Source organism: Gopherus evgoodei, unplaced genomic scaffold (genome assembly GCF_007399415.2).
Source record: "Gopherus evgoodei ecotype Sinaloan lineage unplaced genomic scaffold, rGopEvg1_v1.p scaffold_44_arrow_ctg1, whole genome shotgun sequence".
NCBI classification, from domain to species: domain Eukaryota; kingdom Metazoa; phylum Chordata; order Testudines; family Testudinidae; genus Gopherus; species Gopherus evgoodei.
This window is the reverse complement of record NW_022060065.1, coordinates 2,117,338-2,138,010: the sequence shown is the minus strand read 5'-3', so window position 1 is coordinate 2,138,010 and position 20,673 is coordinate 2,117,338. Positions and strand designations below refer to the sequence as shown.

General features: G+C 51.8%; 1 protein-coding gene across 3 annotated transcripts in view; it reads left to right on the top strand.

Annotated features, from left to right (window-relative positions):
* Positions 1-20,673, top strand: part of LOC115642712 (serine/threonine-protein phosphatase 6 regulatory ankyrin repeat subunit B-like) — a 98,760-nt gene that overhangs the window by 16,179 nt on the left and 61,908 nt on the right. The window contains exons 4-6 of one of the 3 annotated variants that reach the window (XM_030546432.1): positions 18,034-18,147; positions 18,375-18,479; positions 20,113-20,211. The exons of 1 other annotated variant lie outside the window; for it this stretch is intronic. In XM_030546432.1, the coding sequence (XP_030402292.1) occupies positions 18,034-18,147; positions 18,375-18,479; positions 20,113-20,211 (318 nt within the window). The remainder of the gene's footprint in view (positions 1-18,033; positions 18,148-18,374; positions 18,480-20,112; positions 20,212-20,673) is intronic. One more of the 3 variants, XM_030546433.1, reaches the window with a different exon arrangement.

Sequence of the window (20,673 nt, the reverse complement as noted above, 5' to 3'; positions counted from 1 at the left end):
CAGACAGAGCAGAGCTGACCATGTGGTGACTGGTCTCACCTAGGGAGCTGGAGGGTGAACTCAGCCTGGCTGGGGAAATGTCCCAGCAAATGCTACCAACTGGGAATCATCAGTGGGGAAGGAAAAACACAGCTGAGAGCTCTGCAGTCAGGTCCCTAGAGGCCTGTTCTCGGGGAATCCTGCCTGCAGGCCTGGGACTCACCAGCTCCCCACACAGCCAGTCCTGCCCTTGCCCAGGCTGGCTCCAGACTGACTCCAAAATGGCTACTCCCCTTTCCTGAACTCCCTGGGAGGGGCATTTCACTTCCTAGTGGTGGCTGGGCAGACTCTCTGAGTTTGCCTTCGCTCCTCCTCCCTGAGCTGCCAGCAGACAGAGCTCCAGGAATCTAGGGCATCTCCTTGGGGGTTACACTGCTGACATTTACTCTTCCATCAGTCTTGATAATCCCAGTCCTCATCTATTGATGAACACTGACTTCAGCCACTTCTTTTCCGCCTGCTGATTTCTGAGCCATCTGTCTCGTTTCCAAGTTTCCTTTCTCTGGCCCTCCTAGTCTGTCCTGCCTCTTCTCTCTGTGTTACGATCCACCTGCAGAGCTCTGGCTAGTTCAGTCTTCTCCAGGAGACAGGGCTTTCTGTTGGCTCTGTTCAACGGTTCCTAGTGCTCTCCCTTTCATGTTGGTCCTATGCTTAGGTCTGTCCCTGCAGGTATGTCTACATGGCAAGCTGAATTATGGTGCAGCACAGGTAGATGCACTGGCACTAGCTTCCCCTGGGCTAGTAATAGCAGTTCAAACAGAGGCCCTGGGTTTCAGCACAGGTTAGCCACTTGAATATGTGTCTGGGGTCCCCAAAGGGCTTGTACAGCCCACGCTGAATCCCGCGTTACCACACTGCTGGAGTGGGTATGTCTATCCAGGGCCTAGACCAAATGAGGCCCGAGGCGAAGAGGGTCTCTGGCGTTTTTGAACATCTCACAGCACCCTGAGCCCAGGCCCCCCAAGCCTGGCACCCCAGTTAGTCACCTGGGTCGTCTGCGTCTAAATCCGGCCCTACGTCTATCTATGCTGCTATCACGCCTCAAACTGCAGAATGGACATATCCCTGAGTCAATGGTAGCTTGGGATTCATGCACCATGGAAAGAACTATTCTGTCTTTTGAGGACTACTAGGTGGGCTGGACATGAACAAAGAGAATTTCTGAAACTTCTCAAAGCCCTGTCTAGAGCTGTTGAAGCATTTTTAATGGAAGAGTTTTCTGTTGGAAAATGTAATTTTGTCAAAATCTCAACCTTTCATGGGAAGGTATCAATTTCCACTAAGTTTTCAACTGAAAAAAAATTGAAATGATTCATTTGGACTTTGTTTCATTTTGGTAACATCAACACATTGTATGTAGACTTCTACATTACATTATAGTATTTCAATGTTACATGTATAATGTTTTGTATTGTTTTGACATTGTCGAGATGAAATGTTTTGATTGTGAACTGAAATTTTTTTGGAATATTTCTTTCTTCATAATATTTGGAATTTTGACTTTTCATCCCCAGTCCAGATTATCATTTTTTTAAAATTCTGCTTTCCACCCAGCTCTTCCTTTCCCAACCATCCTTGGTGCTTCATATACAAACTAGGATAGATTTTGCTTTCTCTTTCAACCTTGTGGTATCCCAGTTCTGTGTAGATATGACAGTGATTGTCTCTTTATAAATATCTAATGCATAGATTGCATTGCTAGTGAGTCTACCACAAAGGGTAAGGACAAAGGCTGTCTCTTGGACAAGGCAACACCAGACAAATAGGTTTCAAACCTCCCTAGAGCATGAGTCCTTAAAGGAATTCATATAACAGCATAACCTGAAGGCTGAATTCTGCATCTTTCCCAGCCACACATGGATGCTTCTTTCTCATCACTCCCTTTAACTGTAAACAACAAGAACTCTTCTCTTCCTCGGGCTCACTTGGAGGGGAAGAGTTAATACATGAGGGGAGAAGGGAGCCGTGCTTTTGGTTTCTTTAGGATGCTCAGCTGGGACTCTCTGGTTGCGGTTAGACAGCCAAGAGCCACGTTTGTTCTTCTCCTTGAAGCCCTGTAACTCCCAGTGGAGCAGAGAACTTTCTTCCTGCTCTCCAGCCAACACATGGCCAACTGCCCCTGGCTCTGTTGCCTTTGCTGAACATGGGTGACTTCAAAGCCTACACATCCCAGCTGTCTGAGATTAGAACAGTGATTAGTTCAATAACACAGAGGGTCCCAGGATGCTTCTTTCAAGTGAGACGGGGGGAGGAGAACTCCGTTCCTAAATCTAGAGAGAGAGAGAGGTAAGCAGAGTCAGAATTAGCTCTCCCCTGACATCTGGTGGTGAGCTGTGGAAAAGGACTTCAGGGGCTGATCTCGTTTGCATGGGCACACCTACCCTGCCTAGCATGATGGAACTGCTGGCCCAAATGATCACTTTGATTGCTGTGGGATGCCCAGTATCTTTGTTATTGGGGCAGGAGTAATAAAGTGTTGTTATCCTCATTATGTGAAGGAAGGACAGTAGAACTGTACTTGGCATTTTATGATGGAGGGACTTGCCCTCAACCTAGAAGCACTCACCAGGCAAGGGACATAAGTTCCAAAACCCAGTGACTTGAGTATATGTGTGTGTGTGTGTGTTTTTATACCTGTTAGCATGTGTGTTTTCTGAGGGTCCTAAATACCATTTTGACTTCTTCTATATCCAATGTTTAATAACAGTACTAATTTTGATTCCACTGGGAGTCTTGTTATATGCTACAGAGCCACAATCACTCGTATGCGGGTATAAACATTAGGCCTACTTTGGGCTAGTGGTGTACTAGTACTGAGGCTCTCCTACTACTAGCTAAAGTCACTGAGAGCTGAAGTCACTAAAGGGTTGAGATTGTTGAGGGCTGTGTTGGGGAGTGGGGACTGAAGACAAGTTGGTGAGTGGCTAGCAGGATGGCTAGTAGAGAGAAGTGGATAGTGAAGATCTGAGGTGTGGTGAGCAGAGCGGATAGCAGGGCGGCTGGTGGAGTGGCACGGAGAGGTGAGGTGTGGTGAGGTGAGCGGAGCAGATAGCAAGATGACTAGTGGAGAGGAATGGAGAGGCATGGCGAGTGGAGAGGCTAGCAGGGTGGTTGGTGGAGAGATGCAGCTGGCAGTGAAGACTGCAACAGAACTCCACGGAGAGGCATGGCAATCGGCCATCAACCCGAGAGCTGAGCATGTGAGATGCCCCTCCCCCTACTTACACCCAGGCTGGGAGATAAACTCTGCAGAGGAACTTCTGAACTCTGGGGGTTGCACTGGCCAAGGCCAGAAACTGTGGGTGGGGTGACTGTTGGGTTGCTGGACTTAAGACCCTGAGGGGAAAAGGACACTGCCAAACTTACCTGGGGGTGGTCTTTTGCTCATGATTTGTGTTATGAATCCTGTTTGAGGTGTTTCCACAACATAATGCTGCATTGTTTCCCTCCTTTATTAAAAGGATTTTGCTCCACTCAAACTCTGTGCTTGTGAGTGGGGAAGTATTGCCTCTTAGAGACAGGGGGGTGGTGTGTAATTGTCCCAGGTCACTGGGTGGGGCTCCAGCCAGTTTTGCATTGTGTTATTGAAAGGGAACCCCTAGATACTGAACCCAGCCCTTGTTGCTGCCAACTCAGATGGGCAGGAGGGTTACAGATACCTAGGGCCTTTTCGTGAAGGTTCTAATACCACCCTCCCTTCTCTTTAAAGCACAAAATGAGCTGCAGCCTGCTTTGTGCAGCCCGGATCCCAGAGCTGGCCACTTGCCTGCATTCCTGAGAGAGCAATTCTGGTTTCCTACGTGAAGTCTGTTCTTACCCTGAACCTGCATTCCCCTGCTCCGTTTTGTGAGCTTAGCTAGCCAGTGATGACGACAATAGTGAAAAGGAGACAACTTTCCTGACCTTCAGCGGTGCAGCCCGAGAAATACCGGGGATGGACCATTGCTGAGTTATTTATTCACAGCACAGAGAGAGCTGTAGGCTGGATGGGTTACCTGGTACAGGTAGTTTGCACTCATGTCTACAAGCTGTTAGGCTTTCATGTCTATTGATGCTGGGTGCATAAAAAGAGTCAATAAACACTTCAATGTAATATGCTTTTATGTCCCCCTGGTGAATAACAGTTAGCTGATTCCAGCCATCTCATTCTGGGCACTGTTAGCCCTGGACAGTCTGCAGATAGACGACCTCTCAGGCACTTCAGGAAGTGGGGCTGGTGATCCAGAAGGAGGCGCTCTTCCCTGAGCTGAGGATCCATTGTGGCATTGGGTGACTGCCACTGGAGATGGGAAGGGGGGAAATGTGATTGGGGTCTCTGCCTCCCCCTCCATTTATTCGTGACCCTGGCTTTTAGGGAAGGGAAGTGGGAATGAAGGCGAGGGAGATGAGCCTCCGGCACAGCCTTGAGCCGTGCCTCACTCTGCTGTGCTGTGTCCCTTACATTTACAAACAACAGCCTTGCAGAGCTCTCAGACCTGAACCTAAATTACTAAACCAGTGGGGACCAAAAATTGTAACCAGCTGCTGTTTGTTCTCTCACTTGTGTTAATCGACCTGAGAGGTCAGTCAATCTGTCTATTCATCAATGTCTCACAGTGTTTTATACTGCTGCCCATCACCACAGTATCCGAGCACCTTCCATGTAAAATCCCTAGTGGACTTCATAGAGGTCTTAGTCCTCTTCCAAGCTACCACCACTGGTTCCCTTGTTGGGGCTCTTAGCAAAGATCCTGGAGGCTGACCTACCCTGCCCCTCCAGGCCAGGGCTGAGGTATATTGGCTTAGAGAATCTGCACAGTGTCCAACTCATGTTGTACCTATACTGAGGAGAGAGATCCCATCTAGGGTCACCTCCAACCTGGCACTGGTGAGATGGGAGGAACTGAATTCCTCTTCCATAGAGTGTTGCTGTTCACTTCAGTCTAAGGTCCTAAGTTCTCACTCTGTGGGTGCCTGGGATGGTGTCAGCAGAGGAGAAAAGGGGGAAGGTGAATCCCAGGCATCCACAATGGTTGGGGTGGGGGACACAGATACATACATGTGGTTTGGGGGTGAGGAGTGTTATGGTCATGGCCAAGTCAGGATCTCATGGAACACCATGTCTCATTTTGTGTAGGGCCAGGTAATCCCTGGGACAGCCCTGCCTCAACGTGCTTTTAGAATAGCCCCCGGTATGGATCTTTGTTAGTGAAGAAGGTGCTGGGTTGGTAACCCTGCCGGCTGACATTATTTATCAACAGGCCAGCTTCCTGTCAGCCTCCCTTGATCCACGGGCAGCGTGCAAGAGCTGTTCAGGCTCATTTCCTTTCCGTGCTTGGCTCTGGCTGCCCCCTGGCAGTGGTGCCAGTTGGGACCAAGACCTTTCCCCCTCAGGACTGAGACCAACTTTCGTTTGCTCATGGGTCACCACACAGGTACCCTCTTCCTCCCTCCCCCCATCGTAATGTATCTTTAGGGAAACAAAAATCCTCTTTCTCTTATTAACAGTGTTCCCGAGCTGCCCATTCAGAGGGGTGTGCATAATGGAGCCATTGTTTGGGCAGTTTTCCCATCCTACCCCAGGAGAAATAACTCCCCTGCTGCTTTCTCCCAGGCCTAATTAATCGGGCATTGCCACTGATGTTCGGCAGCATGATGGCCTGAGGCAGCCCTGTGAAAAGACAGCAGGCAGGTCTGGAGCCAGGGCCTGTTGTTTGGAGCCTTGCATCCCTCGTCCCAGGGCCAGCGTCTGAGGTTAACGCTGGGCATAAGGGAAGAATGGGCTCCCGAAGAACTGAGCAGTGAGTGGGAGCGGGAGTCGTGGCAGTAACAGGCGGTATTCTTCTCCCCACTCTCAGGGGGCCCTCGCGTCAGTACCCTGGTTCTGGAAGGGTGCCAACAGCAAGCCTTGCTCAGCTACTTCACATCGGCAGTCTGCCCACGCTGAGCCAAATTCAGTCGTGCTCTTTGTCCTCTGAAGGACTGAAAAGAAACGAGGGACGGATTTGGCAACGGGCTTTGTGAGGGGAATCATGGAATCCTAGAATATCAGGGTTGGAAGGGACCTCAGGAGATCATCTGGTCCAACCCCCTGCTCAAAGCAGGACCAATTCCCAACTAAATCATCTCAGCCAGAGAAGGAACTTAAATACCAGACAAGTGCCATTGGGCTTGTCTACACTAGAAAGTCCTATTGCTTTAACTATACTGGTACCATTAAAGATGCACAAACACCATACCCCAGTATGGACAGTTAAATCAGTATAAAACTGCTTAGATGTATAGCTGTTCCTGTACAGGAAGGGAAATCGCTGTCACCTTTATACTAGTATAACTGGGTCTATACTATGGCTTTTACCTGCATAAATATATCAGTAAGATATCACACCTCTAACCAACAGAACTATATTGGAAAAACTTGTATGTGTAGATGAAGCCTTAGAAATCTAGCTTCGCTCTAGTTAGATAAAGATAATGAACAAAGCACTCCCTAAGGCTGCATTGTCTGACCCTTCCCAGTCCCAGGTTGCTCTTGGAACTCATCTTCCTAACAGAGAAGTCATGTTACTTCAGGGGAAGAGGGTTCAGAAGACCATCACAAGCTCTGACCAATCCAGTGTCCATTAGACAAGAGTCTTCCTCAACATGGAGTGCCTGCCAGGTCAGGATTGATGTACAATGACACGGGGTAGCTGGGGGATGATGTCCTACTGGTGTCCATGCTGTCCCTTCTCTGCCGTCAAACCATATGGCTGGAGTCTCCCAGGCTGTCAGTTCAGCACCTTTCCCCAGCAGTGAATTTACACAGGGCAGGAAGAGTTCCTGTATTAGAACAGACAGATGGTAACTGGAACAAACTAGCAGAGAAAACTGAGGCATGGCCAGGTCTGTTGATGGGAATGGTCAGACTAACTCTATACAGCCTCTATCACTGTGACATCTGCCTCCATCTCTAGGCAATTGCCTGGTGCTGTCATTCAGGTGGCTGGTTTAGGATTTTCAGAAATAATGGGCCTGATTCTGACTTGATTTATGCTGGTGTAAATCAGAAGTAAATTCACTGAAGTCAAAGGGCTCATGCTAGTGTAAAATCAGCATGAGATCAGGATCAGGTGATATGGGGCTGATCCTGATTCCACTTCTACCTGTGTAATGTATTCCTGCTGACATCACTGGCTTCCCACCAGTGTCAGACTAGGGTAGGTGAGAGCAGTAGTGGACCTGAAACTTCCTTCCAGTTAGAACTTCTGCCTCCTGTTGTTGAGATATCAGATGGGGTGGGATGTTGAGCGGCGGACAGGGAGGTTGGGATGAAATAGCCAATATAGGTGGTTTTTGGAATGAACTCTGCAGAGGAGGTACAGTCCAGCAGTTATTGTACGCCGCTGTCTGAGCATGCCAAAGTTCCTGAGTGCCTTTCTCTGGAAAGATGGCACATTTCTCATCTCTGAAAAGAGCTTGGATCTTATGGTATATTGAAAACTGTGTTGAAATTACAAGCTATCACTTTAAGTTTGTAAAGGGCTTCTTGGTCCTGCGTGCAAGCTGGAGGACTCTGTAGGGAAGTGTGCAATCTAGGCCTTGAGCAGTCAGTCTACAGAGAGCCAGCCTAGAGCAGGATGGGTTGAATTGTGTTTCTCTGCCTTAGAGAGCAGCCTGCTTTCTCTTTCTCTGGTTTTAGTTCTTGCAGGTTATCGTTCTGAATTCTAAGAAATAAAGTCAGGTTACATTGCAACTTCCCAGAGGGCATATTTATGCCTTGTGAAATTAACATAACAGACTTGCATGTGGGCATCAGCTGGACATGAGCCCTGAAAGGCCTGGAAATTCAGTTTAGAGAGGGTCCCATAAGTTTGGATGCTGATCTGAACTGTTTGACTCTATGCGTGTTTATGGGGCACCAAACGGAGCGAGGGTTAGCATCTTGGCTTAAGGAAATCATTGGGGCAAAGTGTGATTGTACCTTAAACAACATCTCAGTGTGACATTGATCCTTGGCTGAGGTCTGGGTTTTCCTTCATTTTTCTAGCTGCTTTTCCAACAGTTGGATGGGTGGGAGGATCTGGCTTAAAGGATGCTCATCAATGGCTTTAGTACTGCCCTCCTTATGGGGGCAGGAGTAATGGGCCCCACTGGTTCTGCCTCCCACACCAGTCACCTCCTCACCGAGGGCTCTGTGAGAAGCAGGTGCCAGTGGTGTGGTACAGCACTTCCAGGGGTATATTTTGTGTGCTGGGTCCCACTGAGTTAAATCCACTGAAAAGTTTTGTAAGGCGTCACCTGCTCTTGTGCTGAGCTCAAGAAGCTGGGTGAGAGTGAGGCACTCGCTGGGAAAGAGGCATCCATGCAGGACTCCAGCAGAGGCCCAGGCGGCTCTTCGGTGGGGACCTCTCCTCACTCAGGGGTTAAATTCTGGGCCCTTTCCATGGACAAGAGCAGGCGAGGGGAGCAGGGAAAGCCGCCCAGCATGATCAAGGACTGTTCTGAGGGTTGGCACCTGCCAGCTGGCACATCTGAATGGTGGCTGTGAATGACAGGAGGAAGGCAGGCTACCCACGCAGCGCTAATCCTCCCCTATGGAGGTCACCCCCCACTGCCTTTCTGAGCCATTGTTGTTGGGCCCTCTGCCCTTCCCCCACACTGGGAGCGGCAACAAAGGGAAGTGGGGAAACAGTGTTCAAATTCCCAGGGAATACAGGGGTGTCTTTAATACTCAGTTTTAACATTCACCTTTGTTCCACTTAGGATGTCTCCTTGGGAAATGCTAATGCACAAAGCAGGGCTCAGCAAGCCATGCCTGAGAGGGCTGTACTGGTAACTCACTTAGCTAAGTGAAAAATCTTGGGCCAATATATTTGCATGAACATCTTCTGTCCTATGTCCTGCCAAAGCAAATGATATCACTGGGTTGCCCGCGTTCTAGCTGGCTGCATTACATTAGAAATGAATAAGGTCTATTGCAAACAAACGGTGGCTCCATCCATGAAGTTTGGAGTGATTATTTTGAAAGAGTGACGGATGAGGAGAACTCCGTGGAGGAATTAAGAACATGTCCACCAAACTCTGGGGCATGATAGATTGCATGCAAGAGGAAGAGCTTGCAGAGGCACTTTAAGAAAAGGGAGAAAGCACGTGGACCAGACAAAGTACCAGGGAGATGCAGTGGTATCATTGGGAAGGTATCAAGTATCTTACAGGTTTGTTTAATGTTATTCTTAAGAAAGGGAAAATGCTGGCTGAATGGTGTAAAAGCTTTGTGGTGCCTATTGTTAAACATAAATGCAATGTTACACTGAGTGCTAATTATTGCCTGGTTAAGCTGAAGTTACGTGCTATGAAAGTAAGAGAGACGATTACAAAAAGTGTCTATGTTAAATGGTTGGAATTTGGCAGGGCCAGTATGGATTCATGCTAGGAAGGAGCATGACTGATGCCATATTTGTGCTATGAATCTTCATGGAGAAGGCCAGAGAAAAAAAGATGACAACTGGAGAAGGTGCAGGCTTACATACCAAGGTGCCCATGGCAGAGAGGTGTGCCAGAAGGATATTGTGATGGAGTAGGGGCTGTCTGTGTGGGGCATGGGAGAGCAGGGGAGAACTTTAGGGGATGGACGATACCGGAGCCTGTAACCTGAGCTAGGTAAGGGAGGGGAAAGGTCAACACCTTTGCCCGGGAAGGAGGACAAAGGAAGGGAGTGGCTGGAGGGAAGCAGTTTTGAGTTTGGGCTTGGGGCTGTGTGCGCGGAATTCAGGGTATCCTAGCTAGGATCCAAGCACCCTGAAAGCCCAGAAGGACTCGATGGAGGGGTCCTGACTGTGCCTGCAAGCTCTGCTGTAATCTGTGTTCCTGTTGTCCAATAAACCTTCTGTTTTACTGGCTGGCTGAGAGTCACTGTGGGTCCCAGGAGAGGAGTGCAGGGCTGGACTCCCCACACTCCGTGACAACTGGTGGCAGCGGCGGGAGATACTGCACCCCATGGACGACGCTTCCTGTAGTAAGTGACTGGGGAGCAGTAAAACGAAGGGGTGGTTAACCCCTGGAAGTGTGTGCCCAGTGAGAAGGACTTTGCAGTAACAGGGTCCCCTGGGGGATTGCAGCAAGCGGTCCCAGGGGCAGAGGAGTCTACAGCTCGACCCTGGCAGAGAGGTGGTGACCTCAAGAAGGGCTGGTGCACTAGGGGTCCCCCTGGAAACCGTGGGGAGCGGCAAGCACTCTGGCCTGGGAGTGCCCAGCAGGAAGATGTATGCCAAGCGGCGCAAGTGCGACCTGCTGGAGCTGTGCAAGCAGAGGGGGCTGCGCCCGGGGAGACTCACCAAGGACCAGCTGATTGCCCAGCTGGAGCAGGGAGACTGCATGAATGAATGGAGCCCTCTCTCTGAGGGAAGCAGCCGGGCAGATGCAGCGCAGGCACCAGTGTCTGTCCCCGCTGGGCGTGGTCAGCCGGCGGACGAGGGCTTCCCGAGACCCCCCCTTCCTAGGCCTAGGGGAAGGGCGAAGATGAGCCCAGTGAATACCGAGGGCACCGTGACACCCCCGGCCAGCAGGGGATCTGCCCAGCGAAGCTCAGTCCCCAGCAGGGGATCCTCCCGGCAACGCTCAGCATCCGTGGAGCGGATGCGGCTGGAATATGAAAGGGAGCTGAGACGGGAAGAGCTCGAGTTAAAGAGGCAAGAGCTGGAGGAGAAGGTGAACCAGCGTAAACATGAGGCGAACCAGCGTAAACATGAGCGGGAGGAGAAGGAGAAACAGCATAAACATGAGCTGGACCTGGCCCAGCTGAGAAGCAGTGAGGCCCCAGCTGCGGTGAGTGAGGGGGGACCCAAGCCTACAAAGAGCTTTGATAAGCACTTGCTGCCCCGGCGTAAGGAGAGGGAGGACATAGATGCCTTTCTGACGGCCTTTGAGAATGCCTGCGAGCTGCACGGGGTTGACCCTGCAGACAGGATCTCATGTCTCACCCCCTTACTGGACTCCACAGCCGTGGAGGTGTACAGCCGACTGAAAGGGGAGGAGGCAGGGGACTACGAACTGTTCAAACAGGCCCTGCTCCGCGAGTTTGGGCTGACTCCTGAGATGTACCAGAAAAAGTTCCGGAGCCAGCGTAAAACCCGTGAGGTCACATACCTACAACTGGTCAACCGGGCGCAGGGGTATGCCCGCAAGTGGACAGCTGGGGCCCAAACTAAAGAGGACCTGCTTGACCTCTTCATACTGGAGGACCTGTACGAGCAGTGCCCGTCCGACCTGAGGCTGTGGTTGATGAACCAGAAGCCGGAGAACCCGCAGCATGCAGGCCAGCTGGCCGACCAATTTGTGGTCAGTCGGGCAGGGGATGGCAGGGAGGAGTCTCGAAGGAGCAAGCCTGCCTCAACGCAGAGAGAGAGTCATCATGGGACCTCCCAAAGGGGGCCTATGGAGAACCCCCCCAAAAGTGGAACATTCAGCGTCAGGTCCCTCCGACCCACTCAAGGGGACCCACGAGACATGGGCTGCTATCGCTGTGGTCAATGAGGCCACATACGGGCCCAGTGCCCCAAGCTCAGGGACAGACCCAGCAGACCCAACCCGCAGAGGGTGGACTGGGTAAAAACCCAATCGGATAAGGGGCTACATTCCCAGGAAAGGGAGGCTGGCAACATACCACCTGTGAAGGAGGGAGGAGGTCCCCAGGTCAGCTCCTCTGGGGGGCTGGATGCTCCAGGCTCCGGGTTTTTGGTTTACCGGGTGGGCGCGGGGCTGCCCCTCCGGAAAGAGTGCATTGTTTCCCTGGAGGTAGATGGGAGGAAGGTCACTGGGTACTGGGACACGGGCGCAGAGGTGACACTGGCCCGGCCCGAGGTGATGGCCTCAGATCGGATGGTGCTCGACACCTACCTGACCCTGATGGGCATGGGCGGGACCCCAATCAAGGTGCCCGTGGCGAGGGTACACCTGAAGTGGGGGGCCAAGGAGGGCCCCAAGGATGTGGGGGTACACCCATATTTGTCCATGGACGTGTTAATGGGAGGGGACCTCGAGGACTGGCCTAGTAACACCCAGAGTGCCCTGGTCGTGACTTGTAGTCAGAGTCGGCAAAGGGCACTGCACCCCGACAACGGGGAAGGTACTCGACCCGAGGTGCAGGACCCTAACCCAGGGGGCGGGGAACACCCAGGGGCACGGTTCAGAGAGGCTGCAGCCTCAGACCCAGCCAGCAAGAAAGAGCCGGTCCCCATCCCTGTCCCAGCTGCTGAGTTCCAGGCTGAGTTGCAGAATGATCCCTCCTTGCAGAAGCCCAGGGACCGGGCTGACCTTAGTGTGGTACAGACCATGAGGAGAGGTTGCAAGGAGAGGTTCCTCTGGGAGAAGGGGTTCCTGTACCGAGAATGGGCTCCCCCAGGGGAAGTAGAGTCACGGGGGATCAGGAGGCAGCTGGTGGTTCTCCAGAAGTTCCGTCACAAGCTGTTGTACCTGGCCCATGACATCCCTCTCGCAGGGCACCAGGGAATCCGGCGCACCAGGCAGAGGCTACTACAGAACTTTTACTGGCCTGGGGTCTTTACCCAGGTCCGACAGTACTGCCAATCCTGTGACCCCCGCCAGAGGGTGGGGAAGGCCCGGGACAAGGGGAAAGCGGCTTTGAGGCCTTTACCCATCATAGAAGAGCCTTTCCAGAAGGTGGCCATGGACATAGTGGGACCCCTCAGCAAGACGACCCGGTCAGGGAAGAAATACATCCTGGTGGTGGTGGATTTTGCCACTCGCTATCCCAAGGCGGTGGCCTTGTCCTCTATCGAAGCAGACACAGTGGCAGATGCGCTGCTGACAATTTTCAGCAGGGTGGGGTTCCCCAAGGAGGTCTTAACGGATCAGGGGTCCAACTTCATGTCGGCCCTGCTCCGGTCCTTATGGCAGAAATGTGGGGTCCAGCACAACTGGGCCTCAGCGTATCACCCCCAGTCCAACGGGCTGGTGGAAAGGTTCAACGGGATGCTGAAGATGATGCTAAAAACATTTATGAACCAGTACCCGCAGGATTGGGACAAGTACTTACCTCACTTGCTGTTCGCGTACAGGGAGGTACCCCAGGAATCTACCGGGTTTTCACCTTTCGAACTGTTGTCTGGAAGGCGAGTAAAGGGGCCCCTAGACCTGATGAGGGACGAATGGGAGGGGAAGGCCACTCCCGAGGGAGAGTCAGTGGTGGAGTATGTCCTGACCTTCCGGGAAAGACTGGTCTAGCTCATGGGCCTGGCCAGGGAGAATCTGGCCCAAGCCCAAAGGAGGCAGAAGGTCTGATATGACTGCACGGCACGGGCCCGTGCCTTCGCCACCGGGGATCAGGTGATGGTTCTCATCCCCGTGAGGAGAAACAAACTCCAGGCTGCCTGGGAAGGGCCCTTCAAGGTTATCAAGCAACTGAATGAGGTAAACTATGTGGTGGAGCTGTCAAACCGGGCACATCACCGTCGGGTGTACCATGTGAACATGATGAAACCATACTATGACAGGGGGAATGTGGTGTTGGCTGTGTGTGGACATTGGGAGGGGCAGGGAGATGACCCCTTAATGGATCTATTCCCTGGGACAAAAGCTGGTTCCCCCCTGGAAGCAATTCCCCTCTCTGATCAGCTGACCCCGGGCCAGCACGCCGAGATCAGAGGGGTGCTGCATCTGTACCGACAGCTGTTTTCCAACCAGTCTGGATGCACTAATTTGACTGTCCACAGGGTGGAGACCGGGTCACATCCCCCTATAAGATGCTCCCCTTTTTGGGTCACTGGTAAAACTGCCCAGGATCTTGAAAGAGAGGTCAGCGACATGCTGGCTTTGGGGGTGATCCAGCTGTCTTCCAGCCCTTGGGCCTCGCCAGTGGTGCTGGTCCCCAAGAAGGATGGGTCAATCCGGTTCTCTGTGGACTATCGAAAGCTCAATGCCATTACCGTATCTGATGCCTACCCCATGCCCAGGCCTGACGAGCTCCTAGACAAGCTGGGAGGTGCTCGGTACCTCACCACTATGGATCTTACAAAGGGCCACTGGCAAGCGCCGCTGAACGCAGATGCAAGGCTGAAATCGGCCTTTATCACCCCTCTGGGGCTCTATGAGTTTCTGACCCTGCCCTTCGGCCTCAAGGGAGGGCCGGTCACCTTCCAGCACCTGGTGGATCAACTACTGAGGGGGATGGAGAGTTTTGCCGTGGTGTATACTGACGACATCTGTGTCTTCAGCCAGACCTGGGAGGACCACATGTCCCAGGTTAAACAAGTCCTGGACTGACTCCAAAAGGCTGGGTTAACAGTAAAGGCTGAGAAGTGCAAGGTGGGGATGGCTGAAGTATCTTACCTGGGCCATCGGGTGGGGAGCGGCTGCCTGAAGCCGGAACCAGCCAAGGTGGAGGTGATCAGAGACTGGCCTGCTCCCCAAACCAAAAGGCAGGTCCAGGCCTTTATTGGGATGGCGGGGTACTATCGAAGGTTCGTGCCCCACTTTAGTGCCATAGCCGGCCCCATCACTGAACTGTGCAAAAAGGGGAAGCCAGACAAGGTGATCTGGACTGAGCAGTGCCAGGAGGCTTTCCAGGCGCTGAAGGAGGCTCTGGTTAGTGGCCCAGTTCTGGCAAACCCAGATTTTGACAAACCCTTTATGGTGTTCACTGATGCCTCAGACACGGGACTGGGGGCGGTGTTAATGCAGGAGGATGAAAAGGGGGAAAGACACCCCATCATGTACCTGAGTAAGAAGCTGCTACCCGGGAGCAAAACTACGCGGCCATCGAGAAGGAATGCCTAGCCATGGTGTGGGCCCTTAAGAAGCTGGAGCCATATCTCTTTGGGCGACACTTCACCGTGTACACCGACCACTCTCCCCTGACCTGGCTGCACCAGATGAAAGGAGCCAACGCCAAGCTCCTGAGGTGGAGCCTGCTCCTGCAGGACTATGACATAGATGTGGTCCATGTGAAGGGAAGTGCCAACCTGATAGCGGATGCGTTGTCCCGGAGAGGGGGCCCTGAACTTCCCCAGGTCACTGGGCAGAGTGACCCCACTCAGTTCAGTCTCAAAGGGGGGAGAGATGTGATGGAGTAGGGGCTGTCTGTGTGGGGAATGGGAGAGCAGGGGAGGACTTTAGGGGATGGACGATACCAGAGCCTGTAACCTGAGCTAGGTAAGGGAGGGGAAAGGTCAACACCTTTGCCCGGAAAGGAGGACAAAGGAAGGGAGTGGCTGGAGAGAAGCAGTTTTGAGTTTGGGCTTGGGGCTGTGTGCGCGGAATTCAGGGTATCCTAGCTAGGATCCAAGCACCCTGAAAGCCCAAAAGGACTCGGTGGAGGGGTCCTGACTGTGCCTGCAAGCTCTGCTGTAACCTGTGTTCCTGTTGTCCAATAAACCTTCTGTTTTACTGGCTGGCTGAGAGTCACTGTGGATCCCAGGAAGAGGGGTGCAGGACTGGACTCCCCACACTCTGTGACAGATATGTCCATCTTATCCAGGATATATGTACGGTGGAGTGACTACTGTAGTCAAAACTACCTGGGGCTCCAGTTGAGAATTTCCAGTCAATGTCGGCCTACATCCAGGTTCAGCATTGAATCTCTTTTTGTTTGCAGTTGTCATGACTGTGATACGTGAGAATATACGGGGGGAACTTCCTTGGAACACACGGTTGATGATTTAGTGATCTGTGCAGTAGATCGTGAGACCCTGCAAGCCGACTTTAAACTGTGGCAACATCATTTGGAGTGGGCTGGGCTTAGAGGAACGTAGGTAAGACTGAGGCTGTGATAACTGCGGGAGATGGGCTCCCCATAAAAGAATCACTGGCAGAGAGCTGAAAAGCATGAAAGAATTTAAATACCTAGGCTCAGTGGTTGCTGGTAATGGTGCCATTCTGAGTGATGCCTGGTATTGTACTAACCCTGCCTGATGCAAGTGGCAGGAGCATGACCCCGGTTGTCTGGGACAAAAAGATGCCAATAAAGGTAAAAGGTAGAGTGTATAGAACTGTAATTTGACCCATCTTAATGTATGGGGCAGAATTATGGCCTCCACAGGGAAGGAAATCAATGTGCTTGCCACGATGGAAATGAAGATGTTGAGGTGATCAAATGGTTGGACACTCCCTGGTAGATTGTAAGGGATCTAATATTTGTTGCTCCAGTTGCAGACAAGTGGAGGGAGGCTAGACTAAACTGCTGTGGGCATATCTAGCAGAGACCTGACAGCTGCATAGCTAAGATGGTTCTTGCAATGATTTTGGACACAAGGTGACCAAGGTGGGGAAACCAAAGACTCGGTACATAGATCAGATATCAGTGGAGCTCCGAGAGATCAATCAGCAGAACAGCCTAGTGTATGATCATGAGTATTGGAAGATGGCTATAAAAGTCACTGACCTCGAATGGGGAAGTGGCAAGGAAGAAGACAATGATGACCCAGACGCTAGCTGGGGAGGGGGGCTGGCAGCTGGGAAGGCATGGGAGGTGGTTTAGGTTATCTGGCACCTGGATACAGTGGCAGGCTTTGGCACCCTGGAGATGACATCCATCTTCTTTCCTTCCCCCTTGTGTGAAGAGTTGGAGGAGACTCAAATTTTTGTGGGCTAGTGTTTGAATTTAGAATTTCCAACCTCGACCTCAGCCGTCTGCCCCACTCCAGTAGTCAACCCAGCCTTTGCTCCTGCATCCAATACTGGTGCATAAATACAACTAGTTTAATCATGTTGCTATTTGAATTGTCACTGATAGGCTTCAGTGTCAATCATGTCAGATGAAGGGTAGCAATTCACACCCCTCCGAGCTATTGCTTCATGCACATTTGTAGGCTTGGGAAGAGGGCACTGCATCAGTTGACACATGATGGGGAAGGTTAATTCGGAGCCCAAAGGGCTAGAAATGTGGTTGTGTTGCAACCGAAAGCTTAGATTCTGCAGCAGTGAGCCGACTTTGCAGCTGCAGAACCACAGAAATCCAGACACCCTGCCTGCAGCTTGCAGAGCGGCTGTGCATGTTGGAAGCATGCCGGAGAGTGTGCTTTTCCGTATAAAGCACATGCATCTTGTGGGTGAGACTGGTCCTGCCCACTGGCCATCAAGGGGTCCCTTGTGCTTTGTGTAGGAGTAGAGTTGTTAGCTCCAGTGTCCAACTCAAGCCTGATATTCACACTGCCTACAATTCCCCTAAAGTTTCCACTCTGCATGTATCTTCTCTTCCCTTCCGCAGCTCCAGAGTGCCGATGCTGGGTGGTTCCACCCCATAGGCAGCTGTCTAGCCCATATAAACATATAAGTGGCCTCTGATCAGTGCTTTGAGAGCACTACTCCAAAGCCCATTGGAATCGATAGAGAGATGTCTGGCTCTGGATCAGGCTCCATGTGAATCATGATCTCTGGCCTATCTCACAAGGTTGTCATGTGGCTTAAGCACTTTGAGATGCAGGGATGCTATAGGAGGCAAAGTGTTTTTCTTAACGCCCAGCTGCCCCTCACTGCAATGCACTCTGCTACCTCGCTACCCTGAGCTGGGCATGTCAGTATCGTAGCTCCACACCTCAAACAACCCAAGAAAGCCAGAGCAGTAGGTGTAGGGGGACAACGACTCCATATCTAGCACATGCCTCCCTTCATAGCCCAGTGCCCACTAAGATCGTAGCCAGCCAAATGTCCTTTGCAACAGTCACAATGGATCTGAAGCTCCCTGTGAGAACACCTTAGCAGCTCCCCCGGAAAGTGTCTCTGGCTGTTCACTGTTACCCTGATGACTCATCCCCTGGTGCAGTCTCTTGCTTGGTGAGTGAATTGCTCATTGCACCCGAGGCAGACTGCGTAACTGGAGTGCTGTCCCTAGGGAGGGGCAGCTTTGTTCTGCCCCTCAATCCAGCCCCTTTCGGCATCAGCATCCATTGTTATTTCTGTGGCCCCAGAGGTGTGCTTGGGGCTTTTCAGGTGAAGAAGAGATTAATGGAGAAATCCACTGTCTCTGCCCCCTAAGCATGTTAGTCTAAATCTGCCCCTTGCCTTCCTTCCACATGGCAGCCGAAGGAGCAGTTGCCTCTTCATTACGCAGCTCTCCGTCCCATTGGGGCTGTTGGTGTGATGCAGATGCTGCTGAAGGCTTCTCACAAAGATGCTAGACTGAGCCAAGACCAGGTGAGCAGGGGCCTTTCCCTATACGTGACAGGGGTAGTGAATTCTTGTAACACGGGCCTGGCTTGGAGGCCAGACGTGGCACTAAGTGAATGCCATGGGCTACTGGGTTGGACTGGGGCAGCCTGAAACTCCATCTCCATGCCTGAAGCTCACGTTCCCCGAGGGCACTGCACGAAAGGTATCACCAGCCCCGCCCAGGCTTTGGTTTCCTTCTGCCCTCTCCGCAGGACGGCCGCACTCCTCTCTTTCTTGCAGTGGAAGCTGGGAATCTAGGAGTCTGTAAGGAACTGCTTTCCATACACGCCGAGGCCCAGCTGAGCACACGGGAAAAGGTACCGGACATACGCCCACCTCACCGCTGACACCGCAGCACGCCCTCCAGGCAGTTGGTTTTGTGTCTTCCCCACTGCTGCATCATCAGGGGCTGGAGAGATCAAACTCTTTCTAAGAGCTAGCCTGAGTCCTACCAACTCACTCCCCACATGCCACGCTTCGGGCCAGATGCTCAGCTGGTAGAAATCGATGTAGCTCCATTGACATCAATAGGGCTATGCTACCTTACACCAGCTGGCGCTTACAATCTGTCAGAGGAATTAAACCCCTCCGCAGATTTGGTGCCTGTTCATTTCCTGCTCTTGGGCCTTCTCTGCCAGTTCTGAAGAATCCGTTACCATCTATGCTGTGGGCGGACAGGCGAGGAAACAGGGAAAATAGCTTGTGTTCATTTCAGGCCTCATTTGGGAGGGCAGGGGTGGGGAGGGGATTGGTGTTTGCCAAATAGAAAATTTAGGGGGTTAATAGGGGGAAAAAATAAATGTTATTTTCTGCTGTGCGTTAAAACGGTACAACGAAGAGCAGAAAGAATGTTCGGAAAAGTCTCCCAATGTAGCAGCACCATTAGGTGCCTTGGTGTCAGAGTACCCCAGGTCTGGAATTGTAGGCTGGGGTTAATATGCATGGGTAGAGCTGGGGGGAGAGGAAGGGGGATGGAAATGGAATTGCAGACAACTTGCAGTCAGGCAGGGCTGTGTGAGGGGGCCCTCTAGACTAGAGTAGCTGGAGGTGGAGGTGCTGCAAACTAGGAATGAGATGCATGGTAGAGCCGTGTGTATGTGAAGCTTGCACGATGCCTGTCGCCTGAGTCAGAGCTGTGCCCTTCGAATGCCCAGACAAGGTAACCCTTCAGTATTCTGCAATGGATACTAAGCAATTCTCCAAAGGGAAAACCTGAACATCTGTGCAGTGGTGGCACCAGTGGCAGATTAACAGGCCTGTGCCCAGGGTCTCTGGCCAATTTTGGGACCCCAGGAGTGCCAGAACGCGTGTACAAGGGAGGAGGGCCACCAGCATTGGGACTGTGGCCCCACCCCTGCTCTTCCTCTTCCCCCCGAGACGCCACCCTCTGGCCAGGCTGGAAGCCAGAGCTGGGCTGTGGTAAGAGTTGCCCAGGGAGCCTGAGCTGCCGTGGGGAGCCCCAGACCTTCCACTTTCCTGGGTGGGGTGTTGGGGTGCCCAAGAACAGGCCCCAGCCCATGTGCTCCCCTCAGGGCAGGTGAAAGGAGCTCCCCAGAGTGGCCCAGGCTCCCTGGGTGGCTCTTACCAGGGCCCAGCTCTGGCTTCCAGCCTGGCCAGAGGGTAGGCCCTCTGGGGGAATTGGAGGAGCAGGGGGCAGGGCCCCATGGGAGGTGTGGTGAGCCAAATGTTCCTTGTGCCCAAAGCCCTGATAAATCTTAATCTGCCTCTGGGTGACGGGAGTGTGACTGGAGCAATGTTAGCCACAGATAATGGGTGACTAATAACAAAACATACAAAAGACAATGCCAGTATTCAATGAACCAGAGTAATATGTTCTCCAGCTCCTGACATATCAGCATTATTGGGGATAGTGACAGGACAGAAATCAGTCATAATTTTCTGCATGATTGAAGATTGATTGATAGACAAAGCGTTGCTTGTTCATTACAGAGATACGGTGACACTGTGCTGCATGCAAGCTGTAGGAAAAGAGATGTGGAAGTTGCCAAAATCCTAGTGGAGTATGGAGCTGTGGTGGATTGCCAGAATGTGAGTATAAAATACGCAAAGCTTGGTATTGTGAGCACAAGTTTTGCCTTTGCTATCATTAGAGCTGAGCAGATCAATAGCTGATCAATTGTAAAAACAAATGTTGCTTCTCTCTCTTTGTAAAAAGCAACAAAGCGTCCTGTGGCACCTTATAGACTAACAGACGTATTGGAGCACGAGCTTTCGTGGGTGAAAACCCACTTTGTCAGACGCATGTAATGGAAATTTCCAGACGCAGGTATAAATATGCAGTCCAGAATCAGGCTGGAGATAACGAGGTTAGTTCAATCAGGGAGGATAAGGGCTTCTTCTAGCAGTTGAGGTGTGAACACCAAGGGAGGAGAAACTGCTTTTGTAGTTCAGCTTTAACTTGAGGTTTCTTAAATCAAAAGTTCCTTGACGTGGAAGTATTCAACTAGTTGAGTTTACCAGCTCATTAATAAACTAAATTATCCTTTAAAA